The 15,771-nt window shown below is 37.5% G+C and overlaps 1 protein-coding gene across 1 annotated transcript in view; it reads left to right on the top strand.

Annotated features, from left to right (window-relative positions):
• Nucleotides 1,113–15,771, top strand: part of SEMA3C (semaphorin 3C) — a 207,342-nt gene continuing 192,683 nt past the window's right edge. Inside the window, exons 1-2 of the mRNA XM_005679082.3 lie at nucleotides 1,113–1,434; nucleotides 3,444–3,584. Of these exons, the coding sequence (XP_005679139.1) occupies nucleotides 3,482–3,584 (103 nt within the window). The 5' untranslated portion in view covers nucleotides 1,113–1,434; nucleotides 3,444–3,481. The remainder of the gene's footprint in view (nucleotides 1,435–3,443; nucleotides 3,585–15,771) is intronic.

Below are 15,771 nucleotides of genomic sequence, written 5' to 3'. Positions count from 1 at the left end.
TGCATTCTTATTTGGCATAATCCCTTCATATCTCACTGCACAGAAAAAGTTAGTGGCATAACATAAGAAGTGGTGCTTAGATACATGAAAGATGTGTCTTAATCACTTCTTCTCTTCCTTCTAGTGAGATTTAGCTCAGCTGTCCCACTCCATCAAAGATTTTGCACTCTCTGAAGTATTTTCTATGATAGTTTACAAGAATTTAGTGATCTAACTTATTTCATAAAGAAAATTGTAAGAAACACGGTAGAGAAATTACACTCCATGTTCTCTCTGTATAGTGACATCTACTGGGCTGTAGCTCACAGTGATTTTTAAGCAAGTACCTGCTCATTTTATGGAGATGGAAGCTCATTCCTCCCCAAGTACAAATATGTAGTTAATTGTGATCCAGAGAAATAATTTTCACTTAAACATCAACGGTAGTTCCAGAATTTAACAAGGTTACCTGAAGGTAGTGCTGGAAATATATACCCTTGATGTCTAGATTCGTAAACCTCTGTTGGTATAATTCAAAACAGGCTTCTTCTACACAACTGTGAAATAATTTCTTATAATTATGTTTTGGGAGTATCCCGGAAGGTAGGGTATTGTATATGAGTGACCGTGGAAAGGTCGACAAAGTTACTGCATTGGGGACATTAAGGAAGCACAATAGGAAACAATACCCATTAAAAGGATAAACTTCTGCGATGAGACTGTTTTATGTCGACCGGTTTTAGAAAACGTTCTACAGGAAAAGGACGAGACTCATGCCTTTTAAAAACCCATCTACTTGCCTTAAAAGGATGCTGTGATCCTTTTCTGGCAAAAACTGCTTTGCACTTTGATAGTTAAGGCCAAGCTTAATCCTGAATGCCTTCCCAGAGCAGCCGGTAACAAACAAAAACCTTGGAACACACCCTGTAAGTTGCTCACTCCACCGCGGAGTGAGAAAGGAGCAGAGTTGTTTGGTTGGCCCCTTAGCCTGCTGCAGCGCATTCCTGTATCTCGAGGGCAGCTTGTCCTGGGGTCGGCCCCGCCCTGGCGGCTCCCTGCCACCCTCTCGCGGGCGCGCTCTGGGTGGGGCCTCGCGGCCGGTGGAGATGCGGCCGAGTGTGTTGGGCGGGTGATGTGAGCTGGCTGGGCGGCGCGCCGGGGCAGCCGGAGCCGTGCGCCGCGTAGCTGTAATCGGACACCCGAGCGCTCGCCCTTGCGCCGGCCACTTTCCATTCACTCCCGAGTGCTTGATTGAGCGACGCGGAGCAGGGCTCCGGGTGCCGCGCCGCGGCAACGCTGAGGATTCCTTTACAAAGGAACTCAGAAGGCAGGAAAGAAAGAATTTCATCGCTGGGACGCCCTAGAAATTACGGTCTTTTGGGGAAAGCGCTAGAAAAGAGGATCCAAACCTGTAGCGCATTGACGACTTTTCCGCGCTGATCTCTTTCCACCTCGGTAAGCTGGATTCGTTGTTTTCAGCATTACAAATTTAGCAAAATACAACTTTGGATCTGTGTATAGACTTTTCACACATCCGTGTTCTCAAATCTGGGCATTTTCTTAAGAGCGCATGTAGTTTGTCATGGAAGTGTTTCCCTAGCAGAGAGCCTGGCTGGAATTGTTTTTTTAGGTTATGACACCTGCGGAGAGTTTAAAGTTGAGTATCCCTGTCTTCTAAGGCAAAATTACTGGAGAGAATTTTATAAGAGGCCTTTCATTACATGTTATTAGTGTTCAGTCGTTACAAGTGAACACAGTAAGCATCGTGTCTTAAGTGTTTGAGTTAAAGGGGAGAGTCATAAAATGTGAGGGGCGGGGGCATGTATTAGATACTTGACTTTCCCTCACTTCTCATCTCTGGATGGCTTGAAATCACGTTGCTCTTTATACTCACTCCACTTGACCTGTCATTTCATCTCCAATGTTATTTTTTGCAATTTGTGGCATATGTTGCTTTCATAGGGACATATCAGATAAGATATTGATAATAGCAGTATGTAAAAATGTGTATTTATTGTCCTGCTTAATACAGAGGCAAAGGTTAGGCATATTTATATATTTGGTAGGGAATTTAAAGTCAACAAAACCAGGGAGCAAATTACTAAGGGAAAATCACCCTATAAAATCAGTTTTCTTTCAAGTTAATTTAGGGATAACAAGGTGAAGAGGTTGTGGAAGCAGGAAGAAAGTGTTTCTTTTGAAAATTAGGAACACAAACATCTCTAGGGTTTTCTCCATCTGTGTGGTAAAAGAAGCATAGAATTTTTTTTCTACCTCTTACATGTACCACCTAAGAAATCAATATAAGTTTTGTTTACAGTGGCATATTCAGTTTAATTGTTCCTTTGATTCTGTATTACTGAAGCTTCTCTATTGCTCCTGTACTGTATTACTTGTCAAATTTTATTGGCATTTCTTTATTGAATAATTGTGGTAAGATTTTACTTTTAAAAGCCACATACTATTGAAGATCAGTATTGTTATAACCTGTAAAAATAAATTTCTAGATTAAACTCTGTCATGTCATCTCATTGTATAATTGTGTTAGACTCAAAATGATTTTTCTTTTTGATGGTCCTGAGTTTACTTTGCATGTGGCTACTGGAGCTCCTATAGATTTGATATTACACATGTGATCTCTGGTGTTCAGACATTAGTTAATAGCATATATCAATTATATAGATATGGTTTTAAACAGTAATACCTGTCCCTCTGATTTATCCTTTGAAATTTTGACAGCCCACTTTCTAGGTGATTTATTTTAAAAAAGCATTGAGGGATACATGGTTCACTGGATTGCTCACCACTAGGTCATTGGTTTGTATTTGGCACAAATTCATGGTTACCTCATCTACATCATTTAACAGCTGTATGGTCATCTGTATAAACTGGCAGATAACTAATTCCAGTGATATAAGTGATGAGGAATTGAGCCCTGGTAGATTTTTGTGTAGAACTATCATTTCAGAGATGGTTACTCCAAAGAGCTAATGAGTGTGTGGAAGTGAAATTTTATGTGACGTTTTTCTACTGCTACTGTATTTATGGTAGAAAGAGAAGTTTCCATCTCTTAATCCCTATTGGCACCATTCTCAAATCTTTTCAATGTAATGTGTTTTTTGTTGTTGTTGTTTAAAGAGAATAACAAGTTTAAATATTGGTTTTTCCTTTGGGAATTGACAACATTTTCCTGGCTGCTTTGTTTAATATTCACATTATTTTGCTGGATGATGAAATAATTTCACTTTTAACAAAGACTTCCAGACACAAATGAATTCAAATCCAAATTTTCACATGTAAGACAGAAGGTCACAGCACCTCCTACTGTTTGCATGACTCTGAAAGTTCAGATATGTCTTTGTGAATAAGGTGCTGTCTAGATTGCAGGTTTTGTGTGTATGGGTGGGTGTGTGCTCCTAAAGTGTGAAGTAAAATATAACAAACTTATTATCTTTATTGTAAAGGTATTTTCCCTTGGATATTAACTTGCAAATCTGAAGAAATGGCATTCCAGGCAGTTTGCCTCTTGGTTGGAGTATTTGTTTGTTCTACCTATGTGAAAGGATCGTCTCAGCCCCAAGCAAGAGTTTACTTAACATTTGATGGTAAGAAAGTTGATAAACAATCTGAGAAAAATTTTGAAGTCTTTTTTTTTTTTTCTTAATCCAGATACAAAAATTAGTAAGGAGAGTAAAATAATAATTGAGTATTGATTAGCATTAAAAAATGTCTACTGAATTGCTTTTTGGATGATGTGGCTGTTTTAAATTATTGATTACCAGACAAAACCCTCTATTTCATTTGCTTATGAAAATGTTTGAAATGGATTCTGCCCTTTTTTGAAGTTCCTTCTGTGTTTACATGTACATTCATGAGGAGATGGTGAGGACTCCAAAGCCTAAGATCTTTAAGCTTAGTAGTCATTTACCTTTGATGAGGAATACCCCTTATATGGAACTTCTCATCCATAGAAAGAGCTGTGCAGGTTTAGTTATTGAAATTTTTTTCTAATACCTTTTGAGCCTTAAATTCAAGACTAGGTCTCTCCATATATTGTTCTAATGGTGTTCTTCTATTTCCATGAGGAGATCCTGAGGTTGGCAAACTCTCCTAAGTAATTAAAAAGGACCTAAAATAATATGCTTTGGATTGCTGTTATATGCAAATGCTCTTTTCCTAATCTTGGAAAATGAGTGTGATTTCAAATATTCATGAACATGAAAGGCATATTAAGGTCCTCTGAGGGAATGGTTTGCCAAATGTGTGTGTGAGCTTTAATGTATATAATATAAAAGACTTGGAGATGGATGATTTTGGTCGTCATGTAACACAAAATAATTGGACAGATGGAATAAGAGATGGATCAGGAAGATCATCTTGCCAGTCAGAGTCACTTATATTTTTATTGCTCCTTTCAGCTTTATCTCTGCATAAACATTAGTGTCACTGGGCATATTTTCATTCATTTGAGAAACAGTATACTCAGGCCTTATATAGCTGTGAGCCTTTGAAACTCTGTTATTTTGAATTTCAAACAGCAGTATGACTGACAATTATGAGTCAAATGTCCATCTTTTTTCTTAGTTTCTTAAATCACCAGCACTTTCCCCAGGGTCATCACAAGCACTGAAGGAGCCTTATTTGGAACTTAGAGTGTGTGAGCTTCTGATTGTTTCCTTAGCTTCTGAATTAGCCATTCCCCTCAAGAACCCGTGGCTATCAAGTTGGGAAGAAAAAAGACCTTTTGAAATGTCTTTTTTTTTTTTTTTTTTTAATTACTAACACAACTTGCTGGCTGCTTTCACCTCTTCTCCCAGGATGAAAACTGTGAATTGTTGTTGTTGTTTACTCACAAGTTGTTTCTGACTTTTCTGCAACCCCATGGGCTGCCCATAGGCTCCTCTGTCTGTGACGTTTCCCAGGCAAGAATGCTGAAGTGGATTACCATTTCCTTCCTCAGGGGATCTTCTAGACCCAGGGGTTGAACCTCCATCTCCTGCATTGCAGGTGGACTCTTTACCACTGAGCCACCAGGGAAGCCCTAGAGCTATGAATTATCTAATCAAGTAAAAAAATAAAGGCATTAAGGAGCAGTGCAATTCCCTCCCTGTTTTCTGTATTTCTCTCAGTATATAGGAAGATGACATGGCAACCCACTCCAGTATTCTTGCCTAGAGAAGTCCGTGGACAGAGGAGACTGGTGGGCTGCTGTCCACAGGGTCGCACAGAGTCAGACACGACTGAAGCGACTTAGCATGCATGCGTAGGAAGATGAAGTGATCGCATAGATTAGGTATCTAAACCTGCTTTCTGTTACACTGAAACTAATTAAAAAATTTTAAACTGAAACTTAAGCTTGAATATTTAACTGTTAGAAACAAGTTTGTCACTAGAGATAGTTCATCAAGGCTGTTTTTGAAAAGACAGTTACATTTTATCTTTTAAAGAGGAAATTAAGTAATACAGTCTTTTGAAATCAGACTTCAGTATCTTATAGGATAATGACTACTGTTTACAACATGACTGGAAATTATGATGAACTTTTAAAAATACTGTATATCTAAAATTTTAAGTTCTCTGAAATTAAAAAAAAATCTTATAGAATAATACTTAATTTATAACATATGCCGAATACAGCATGATTAGATAACTATCTAAAAATCTTATAATTCCTATTTTATTCTTCCCAAGAGTCTTACTTGGAAATAACTAGATAGAATTCACTTAATTTGGATACTGTTTTAAAAATATATATCACCAAGGATAATGAAATCCCACAATTTATAAATTAATAACAAAAAACCCCTCCAAAAATTAACTATGTAATAGGAAAAGTATCTTGAGAAAAACCAGTTGTTTAAAATGTATAAATTTTAATCATTTGGTCATAGTAATTTTCTTAACTGATTTGACTGTACCTGCTTGAAGTCTTGTTCCAAATTTCTTGTTACTTAAAGTGTCTCAGTGATCTTATTATGATTTGTCTGAGTATCACACTGAATAGGTTACTAAAGGTATAGAATTTTTTTACAGGGTTGACATATATAGTTTCTTTCATTTATTAATAGTTTAAAATTTCTGAGTGACCCATTAGAAGAATCCTTTCAGTTTTGTCTTACTGTCCAGTTAAGAATCACAGTCAGTTTAAAGGTGTGTGAAATAAGAGATCTCTTCTCCCATACACATTCTGTCCCTTCTTGTGGTGGCGGAGTGATGGAGTGATAGCATTTGGGGAACAGTGACTTACAGATTTGCCTTCCCTATTACTCTAGCACAAGGTCACCCAGATGGTTATCACTCCTAGGGGAGAATATACTTCAGGTGTTATTAAATAATTATGTATGCTGGATAAATCTTGAATGTTAAAAGAGCTGTTATTCCGATTAGATACTGTGTTTCATAAAATTTTATGCCAAATAGCTTTTCAAATGAATAAAAAGTTCATGCAAATTATTTTTGTTTGAATTGAATTTTTCTTGAAAAAACACAGTAGTTTATGGATTCATATTTCATAACATTATTGTCATATTCTTTCCAGAAAATCTTTAGGACCAATAAGGTTCGTAAGGAAAAGCAAGGCTATGTACATAAATAGACAGAACATGTTTTGATTGCTAATATTAAATTGTTAATGTTCAGTCAGTCTGTCAGTCATGTCTGACTCTTTGCAACCCCATGGACTGCAGCTCACAAGGTTCCCTGTCCTTCACTGTCTCCCAGAGCTTGCTCAAACTCATGTCCATTGAGTCAATGATGCCGTCCAATGATCTTGTCCTCTGTTGTCCCCTTCTCTTCCTGCCTTCTATCTTTCCTAGCATCCAGGTCTTTTCCAGTGATTCGGTTCTTCACATCAGGTGGCCAAAGTAGTAGAGTTTCATCTCTAGCATCAGTCCTTCCAATGAATGTTCAGGGTTGATTTCCTTTAGGATTGACTGCTTTGATCTCCTTGCAGTCCAAGGGACTCTCCAGAGCCTTCTCCAGCACCACAGTTCGAAAGCATCAATTCTTTGGCATTCAGCTTTCTTTATGGTCCAACTCTTACATCCATACATGACCACTGGAAAACCATAGCTTTGACTCTACGGACCTTTGTTTACAATGTAGCGTCTCTGCTTTTTAATGTGCTGTCTAGGTTTCTCATAGCTTTTCTTCCAAGGAGCAAGCATATTGAAAGATGTTCCCTGTATTCCTACGCTTAATATTTCTTGTAAATGAATGTTGAATTTTGTCAAATACTTTCTGTGCATCTCTTTAAGACAATCAGTTTTTCTGGGTTTTCTCCTTCATTTTGATACTGTGGTATATCATGATGATTGTTTTGCAGGTATTGAACCATTCTTACATCCCTAGAATAACTCCCAGTTGATTGTGGTGTATGCTTCTGTTAATGTATTGTTGAATTCTGTCTGCTGATAGTTTGTTGATGATGTTTGTACCTATGTTCATCTGGGATATTGGCCTATAATTTGTGTGTGTGTTTGGTGTCCTTTATGATAGATTTTCATGGCAGCCCACTCCAGTATTCTTGCCTGGAGAATCCCTTGGACAGAGGAGCCTGGTGGGCTACAGTCCATGGGGTTGCAAAGAGTCGGACATGACTGAAGGGACTTAGTATAGCATAGCCTAGCATGATAGATTTTGGTGTGTTGTATTTCCATTTTCGTGTGTCCCGAGATATTTTCTTAATTTTTCTTTTGATTTTTTCATTGACCAGTTGGTTGTTTAGTTGTTGTTGTTTAACTGCTAAGTTGTGTTCAAGTTGTTCAGTAACATGTTTAATCTCCACCTATTTGCAGAGTTTTGTTTTTGTTTCTCAGATTTTTCTTGTAATTGATTTCTAGTCTTATACCATTGTGATCAGAAAGAGACTTGATTTTATTTCAGTCTTCTTAAATGCATATGACCTAAAATGTGATCTATCCTGAAAAAATATTTCTTGTGCCCTTGAGAAGAATGTTTATTATGATGCTTTTAGATAGAATGTTCTATATATATCTGTTAAGTCTTTCTGGTTTAATGTTTTGTTCAAGACTGATTTCTGTTGATTTTATGTTGGGATGATCTATTCATTGATTTAAAGGAGATATTACAATTATCTCCTTTTATATTGCTGTCATTTTCTCCCTTTAGGACTGTTAATATTTGCTTTATATATTTAGGTACTCCTATTTTAGATGAATAAATATTATAAATATTATATCTTTTTTTGTTGGTTTGACAACTTTATCGTATAATAACCATCTTTGTTTTATTTTTTACATTCTTGGTTTAAAGTCTATTTTGTCTGATATAAATATATCTACTCCAACTTTCTTTTGGTTTCTGTTTGCAAAGAACATCTTTTTTTTCATCCCTTAACATTTAGTGTATGTATGCCTTACATCTGAAGTCAACCTCTTGTAAGAAACATGTAGTTGGGTCTTGTTTTTAATCCATTCAGCCATTCTGTGTATTTTGATTATAGAATTTATTCCATTTATATTTAAAGTAATATTAAAGAAGTCTGTATGATTTTTCTATTAATAATTGTTTTCTTGCTATTTTCTCTGCCTTTCTTCTCTTATTCTCCTCCCTTGTCCATTTGTTGTTGTTTGTTTCTTTTTTTATTGCTTGATAGTTATTTTTTCCAATTTTTATTGGAATATAGCTGATTTACAGGGCTTCCCAGATGACTCAGTGTTGAAAAATCCATCTGTCAATGCAGGAGACACAGAATATGCAGATTTGATACCTGGGTCAGAAATATTCCCTGGAGGAGGGAATGGCACCCCACTCCAGTATTCTTGCCTGGAGAATCACATGGACAGAGGAGCCAGGCAGGCTACAGTCCATGGGGAAACAAAGAGTTGAAATGACTGAGCCATTCAGCACACACCTCACAGCTGACTTACAGTATTGCGTTAGTTCCTGTTGTAGAGTGCATTAAATCAGGGATGTGTATACATATATCTACTCCTTTCTTTCCCTTAGATTATTTTCCCATATAGGCTTTTACAGGGTATCTTCCTTTGTGTTTTGTGGCTTTCTTTACTGTTATGCTCAGATTTGTTTCTTACCTTTTATGTACCAGTGAGATTTTTATTTTCATATGTTTTCTTGTTACCTATTGGTCCCCTTTCTTTTCAGCTTAATGAAGTTCCTTTAACTTTTCTTATAAGGCCAGTTTATTGGTTGTGAACTCCTTTGGTTTTTTCCTGACTGGAAAACTTTTATCTTTCCTTTGGTTCAGGATGATAACCTTGTGGGGTAGAGTATTTTTGGTTGGAAGTTTTTTTTTTTTTTTTCTCTCCTTTCAGCATCTTGAATATACCATGCTACTCTCTTTTGTCCTTGAAAGAGTTTTGCTGAAAATTCTGCAGATAAGTCTTAGAGGGAGCCCATTATATGTAACAATGTAACAAGTTGCTTTTTTTCCCCCTTTCTTGCTGTTTTTAAGATTCTTTTGTGATCTTTAAATTTGACCTTATAATTACACTGTGCCATTGTGTGGATCTCTTGGGTTCTTATTTGAAACTTTCAGGGATTCTTGGATCTGGACGTCCTGTTCCAAAATTAGGGAAGTTTTCAACCGTTATTTCTTTGAATAAAGTTCCTGCCTTTTCTCTCCTTCTTTTACTTCTGGGACCCTGGTTAAGCAAATGTTACCCCTTTTCATGTTGTCATACAGGTACTGTGAAGTGAAGTGAATTCGCTCAGTCGTGTCTGACTCTTTGTAACCCCGTGGACTGTAGCCTACCAGGCTCCTCCATCCATGGGATTTTCCAGGCAAGAGTACTGGAGTGGGTAGCCATTTCCTGCAAAGCTATCTTAACTTTTTAAAATTCTTTTTTTTTTTGTTTTGTTTCCCTGTTTGGGTGAATTCTACTGCCCTGTCACCAGATCACTGATTCTTTCTTCTGTCTGATCTTGTCTGCTGTTGAAACCTTCTACTGTATTTTTCAGTTCAGTTTGTATATTCCTTAATTCTGAGACTTCTGTTTTGTACTTTCTTATCTTTTCTGTATTGTTCAGGTTCTCACTGTCTTCATCAGTCTTCTAAATTCAGTGAGCATCTTTATGATTTATGCTTTGAACTGTTTATCAGATATATTTCTCATCTCCATTTAATTCAGATTTTTTTCTGAGGTTTTATTTTGTTCTTTGTTTGGAGCATGTTCTTGTTTCCTCATTTTGCTTGACTCTTTGTTTCTGTGTATTATATGAAATAGCTACCTCCCTTAGTATTGAAGGAATGGTCTTATGTAGGAGATGAACCTTAATTGTTCAACCTTGAACTAACATTTACTTGTCTCTCAAACTTTTGTGATTGTCTGAAAGTGTGAAAGTGTTTAGCTCAGCTGTGTCTGACTCTGTGACCCAATGGACTGTAACCTCTGTCCATGAAATCCTCCAGGCCAGAATACTTGAGTGGGTTGCCATTCCCTTCTCCAGAGGATCTTCCCAAACCAGGGATCAAACCCCGCTCTCCCACATTGCAGGCAGATTCTGCAAGCCTTTTGATTGTCTAAGGAAGCCTTGTGATTGTCTAAGCAGTCTGATTCATTCTTGATGGGTCACAGATGAGGATGTAACAATGACTGTGAGAGTTTCATAGCAAGGGATCTCAGGAAAAACCTAGTTTCAGGCTGATTGGAAGAGTTTCCTCATGTAGCAGCTTTTGAGATATGCAAATATATACAGCTCTGTGGGACCACAGTTTTAAGCCCTGCTGTCCTCTAGACCAGGTGATATGAAGGTGTCCCCTAGATGACAGTTGTGAAACTCAGGGCTCCAAACAAGTGTATAAACTATTTTCTGGTAGGTACTAGTGAGCTGAAGTGAGGCCAGAGGAGAGTACAACCATGGCATTCTCTGGCCTACATTCCCTGAGAGCACTTCCATAGCCTCTGGTGTGTGGCAAATGTTAAGTCTCCCCCTAAGACTGAAACTCAAGAAAATAGGTCTCTCTCTCTCTCTTTTCCACAGAAAGTCGGGTTGTGTTTCATTATGCTGTGTCTGTTCAATGTCCTGGGTGTGGTAGCCTCCCAACAACTGACTCTGATTGTTTCAGTCCAAAAAGCTCGCCAGGCCACCAAGCCATATAATCAGGGTGCATCTTCTGTGTGGACTGGGCATACCTGCTGGCTTTAGTGATCCAGCAGGAGAGCTCAGGGTCATGACGAATCTGCAGACTTTAACAGTAGTGATGAAGCAGGAGAGTGCAGTAATGCAACTTCCAGCTTTAGGAAAGCAGCAGGAGAGCACAGGGCAAGTCACGAATGCCAGAAATATTGCAGAGCAACAGGAGAGTGCTGTGACTGTTTGTGCCTACTGGCACTAGCCAGGTACTGGGGAGAACACAAAAAATGTCACTCGCCAACACCTCAATCCCCAGAGAGAGTCCCAGCAGTCCACTACTCCTCCCGTGCACTGCCCCCTCGCCCCACCCCCGACCCCAGCAGTTGCTTTAAGACTAGCAAATGAATTACCTTCCAGTATAGACTAGGAACTTTCTAGGCTGCTACTTTTCTGCTGAGTCCCAAGGTGAGTTGTCTATAAGTCTTTAAATAGCAGAATCTAGGCTCTCACAGCCTTTTGGAGCCTGAACATAAGCCCCTGGAAATAAATCCCTTGGTTTCAAAGGCAGACATATGGGAGCTCACCAAGGGTTGAGGTACTTGATATGGGGCACAAACCACTCCTCAAGGAGACGTTCCATATTTGTGAGCTGATTGTGGGTTGCTGTACCAGAGATGGATTTTTTGGCAAGAAAACATCTCTGCCTGTCCTGCCCCTTTTATCCTTTGAGCTGTTTACCTAGTTTCTAGCTCTTTTTTTTTTTTTAGAGGGAATCATGCCTTTTGTAGTAGAAGATTTGGTTGTGTTCATGTGAGATGGTGAGTTCAGGATCTTTCTATGTTTCTTGGCTTGAACTGACCAAATTCAATTCAGGTCAGTTGCTCAGTCATGTTGGGCTCTTTGTGACTCCATGGACTGCAGCATGCCAGGCTTTCCTGTCCATCACCAACTCTTGGAGCTTGCTCAAACTCATGTCCATTGAGTTGATGATCCCATCCAATCATCTCATCCTCTGTTTTCCCCTTCTCCTCCTGCCTTCAATCTTTGCCAGCATCAGGGACTTTAATGAATCAGTTCTTCGAATCTGGTGGCCAAAGTCTTGGAGCTTCAGCTTCAGCATCAGTCCTTCCAATGAGTATTCAGGACTGATTTCATTAGGATTCAATGGTTTGATCTCCTTAAAGTCCAAAGGACTCTCAAGAGTCTTCTTCAACACCATAGTTCAAAAGCATCAGTTCTTCAGAGCTCGGCTTTCTTTATGGTCCAACCTTCACATCCAAATGTGAGCAGGTAAAAACATAACTTTGACTAGACGGACCTTTGTCAGTAAAGTAGTGTCTCTGCTTTTTAATATGCTGTCTAGGTTTGTCACAGATTTTCTTGCAAGGAGAATGCATCTTTTAATTTCATGGCTGCAGTCACCATCTGCAGTGATTTTATAGTCATGTTTTTAATTTCTGTTATTAAGTACTGACTTATTTAGAAGTGTTACACTTCTTGATAAATTTAGCTCTTTTCCATTATGAAATATCTCTGATTATTCCTGGTAGTAATTTTTCTTCTGAAATGTATTTTGTCTGAATGTAACAATTTCATTTTTCTGGTAGAATGAAAAATATTAACAAAAATTAATTATAATTTAGTGGGGGAAATATTAGTTATGATTTCAGTGCCCTTGAGGAAATTGTTAATAAAATATTATGAAATACATTTAAACAAATATTTTTATGTACATAAATGTATGAATATTAGATTGGCAGTGTGGTATAATGAGAACAGTGTTTACATGGAAATAAATCCTTCAGGGGTTTCAATCCTTACTTCTTTAGTAATTAACTGTGAAACTTTGTCAGGACCTTGGTTTCCTCAATCAGGTACAAAAAATTTTGGACTAAATTGTTTCTAAGACCCCTTGCTATAGCCGTTGGTAAAATTATATGATATTTGAGCTTAGTTTTATTTTATAAATATGACCTCCTTTGAGTAAATCTTTCACAATAATACCCTTAGTATTTTTAAGAACATTTGTGTGAAGAACCTAGGCAAGTGGAGGAAAAGAAACCTAAACAATTTTTTAAAAATTCATGGGTTTTACTACTGGTTTTAAATCATAGTTGTTTGCTCCTTTCTGGGTATGCTGTATTGGGGTGGTCACTTAATTTTCTTAATCCAGAATTTTATAGTCTGTAACATGATGATACTACTTTATAAAATCAGTTTGAAAATTAAATGAGTTAAGTTTGTAAAGTGTTTAATGTTGTATGTAGTGTTCATTCTATTATACATGAAGGCTTGCCTGAGTTATTGTTTGTAAATATGATCTTCATTTGGCCTCCTCTGGTGGCTCAAACGTTAAAGAATCTGCTCCAATGCAGGAGACCTGGGTTTGATTCCTGGGTCAGGAAGATCCCCTGGAGAAGGAAATGGCAACCCACTCCAGGATTCTTGCCTGGAGAATTCCATGGAGAGAGGAGCCCACCAGGCTATAGTCCACAGGATCACAAGAGTCAGATATGACTTAGTGACTAAAGCACCACCAGAAAATACCTGACCATCACCTGCATAGCCGGGGATGGATCTAAATTCATTTGTGTAAAAAGTAACAAAAATTCCTCTCTGGTGCTGTTCCTATTCTGATGCTATGGTGAAGAAATGAGTATCTATTGCATTTTACCTGGTATCTATCAATTAAAAAAAATTAAAATTCCCTGAAGAGTGATTGTACTGTACAAAAGCTTTATTGCCTGCGGACGTGTAGTGGTAAATGGGTATCAAAACTTATGTTAATTCATCATTTATTGAGCAATAACAAATAGCAGTCTCTATGCTAAGTGGAGTGAAATGAATTACAGTACAAATGAAGACCATGTTGTTGTGTTAGTTAGCTGTATCTGACTCTTTGCAACCCCATGGAGTGTAGCCTGCCAAGCTCCTCTGTTCATGGAATTCTCCAGGCAAGAATCTTGGAGTGGGTTGCCATTTCCTTCTCCAGGGGATCTTCCTGACCCAGGAATCAAACCCGGGTCTCCTGCATTGTAGGCAGATTCTTTACCGACCGAGCTATGAGGGAAGCCTCTATTCACTTTCAAACTCTTCACAGTATACGCTAAAGATTCAGTGCGGTCCGGGAATTCACCTTTCTGTGTTGACCCTTGTCAGTTAATTCTCAAACTTCTAATTATTCTGTGTCCTTCCCCATCAACATCTAACCTGTAAAATTTTGGACATTTTCTACAAGAGAACCTTCTGTGCTTTTTGATTAGAAGCCTGGCTTCCAGTGTTAAATGAAAGATACTGCATAGAGGCCCTTGATAGGTAACCTGCCAATAGTATTAATAGTATTAATTGATAGGTAACCTGCCAGTAGTATTAATAGTATTAATTGATAGGTAGTATTGTCTTAATCCTCAGTGTCCTTGGCATTTATGTATGCTAGCATGTTTGGCATATCTAGATATGTCTAGAATTTGGAAGTATTGACCCAAATGAATAATTTTTTTAAGATTCTATTTTTCTAAAGTTGAATTTTTCATGATGAGCTTAAACTTATAAGCATATAATCTACTTTTTGACTGTCATGACACATAGTATGTGGCTTGAAATTGTAAACAACAATTTGTCATTCTTGGCGCACTTAAGAGTATCATAAAACCTCAGAAAGGAGAGCATGTGGGATGATTCCTGATCCATTTCTGCACTGTAATATAAAATTTATGTGTATAAAAATATCCATAAAAACATGCTAATAAAGTCAATCACAAATATAAATATACCCATGTAAATAACAAATATGAGCATACACTCAAAACAATGGTTGTTAAATTGTTTTTTTCATACTTTTGATGTACTTGAAATTGATTCAGGAATATTTGCATTGTATAAGAAAATTTAATATACCTTAAGTCTGATATTTTAATTGAGAATTACTGGATTTGTTAATTTTATATGAACCAATGAAGATATATATTATTGACTTTCTGAAAGAGTACAGTATCTTGGATTGTGTGTGTGTGTGTGTGTGTGTGTGTTTTAAGTTTGGATTGTTGTTGTTGTTTAGTCACTAAGTAGTATCTGACTCTTTTGTGACCCCATGGACTATAGCCCACCAGGCTCCCTGTCCATGGCATTTCCCAGGCAAGAATACTGGAATGGGTTGTCATTTCCTTCGTCAGGGCATCTTCCCGACCCAGGGATTGAACCCACATCTTGTATATTGCACTCGGATTCTTTACCACTGAGCCACCAGGAAAACCCCTAAGATCAGGTATCAGCTGCAATCCAGAAGTTAACTTATCGTGCATCACACAATAGCGTCCCCTCAGTTACCAAAGAAGCAATAATCCAACCATGTGGATTTTTTTTAGTACAATCCTCCAAGTTATCAGACTTGATTTTTTAAGTAATCCTGAAAAATACTGGATTATCTTTTTTTATTATATGTTTTTAAATCTAGAAAGATAATATTCTGAAATAAAGTAGGATAAAACTAAGGTGTGCTCAATTAACACACAAGGTTCAAAAAGTCTAAATATCATTTTACTAAACAGGCAGCTGCCTGGCTCTACTTCAGGTTTTCTTTTGGCTAAAAACTCTTATGAGTTATCATGGTACCTATGGAAATATTTTAAAATGCTTTATAAAACTATGGATGCTCACAAGTAAATTCACTGATAGTAAAACGCATGGCAGAAAAGTCCATTATTTGTGATTGCTAGTAATTTTTTGCTTATGTTC

Source organism: Capra hircus, chromosome 4, assembly GCF_001704415.2.
Source record: "Capra hircus breed San Clemente chromosome 4, ASM170441v1, whole genome shotgun sequence".
In the NCBI taxonomy this organism is placed as follows: domain Eukaryota; kingdom Metazoa; phylum Chordata; class Mammalia; order Artiodactyla; family Bovidae; genus Capra; species Capra hircus.
The sequence above is the reverse complement of the archived record's forward strand: the minus strand, read 5'-3'. Positions and strand labels throughout refer to the sequence as shown.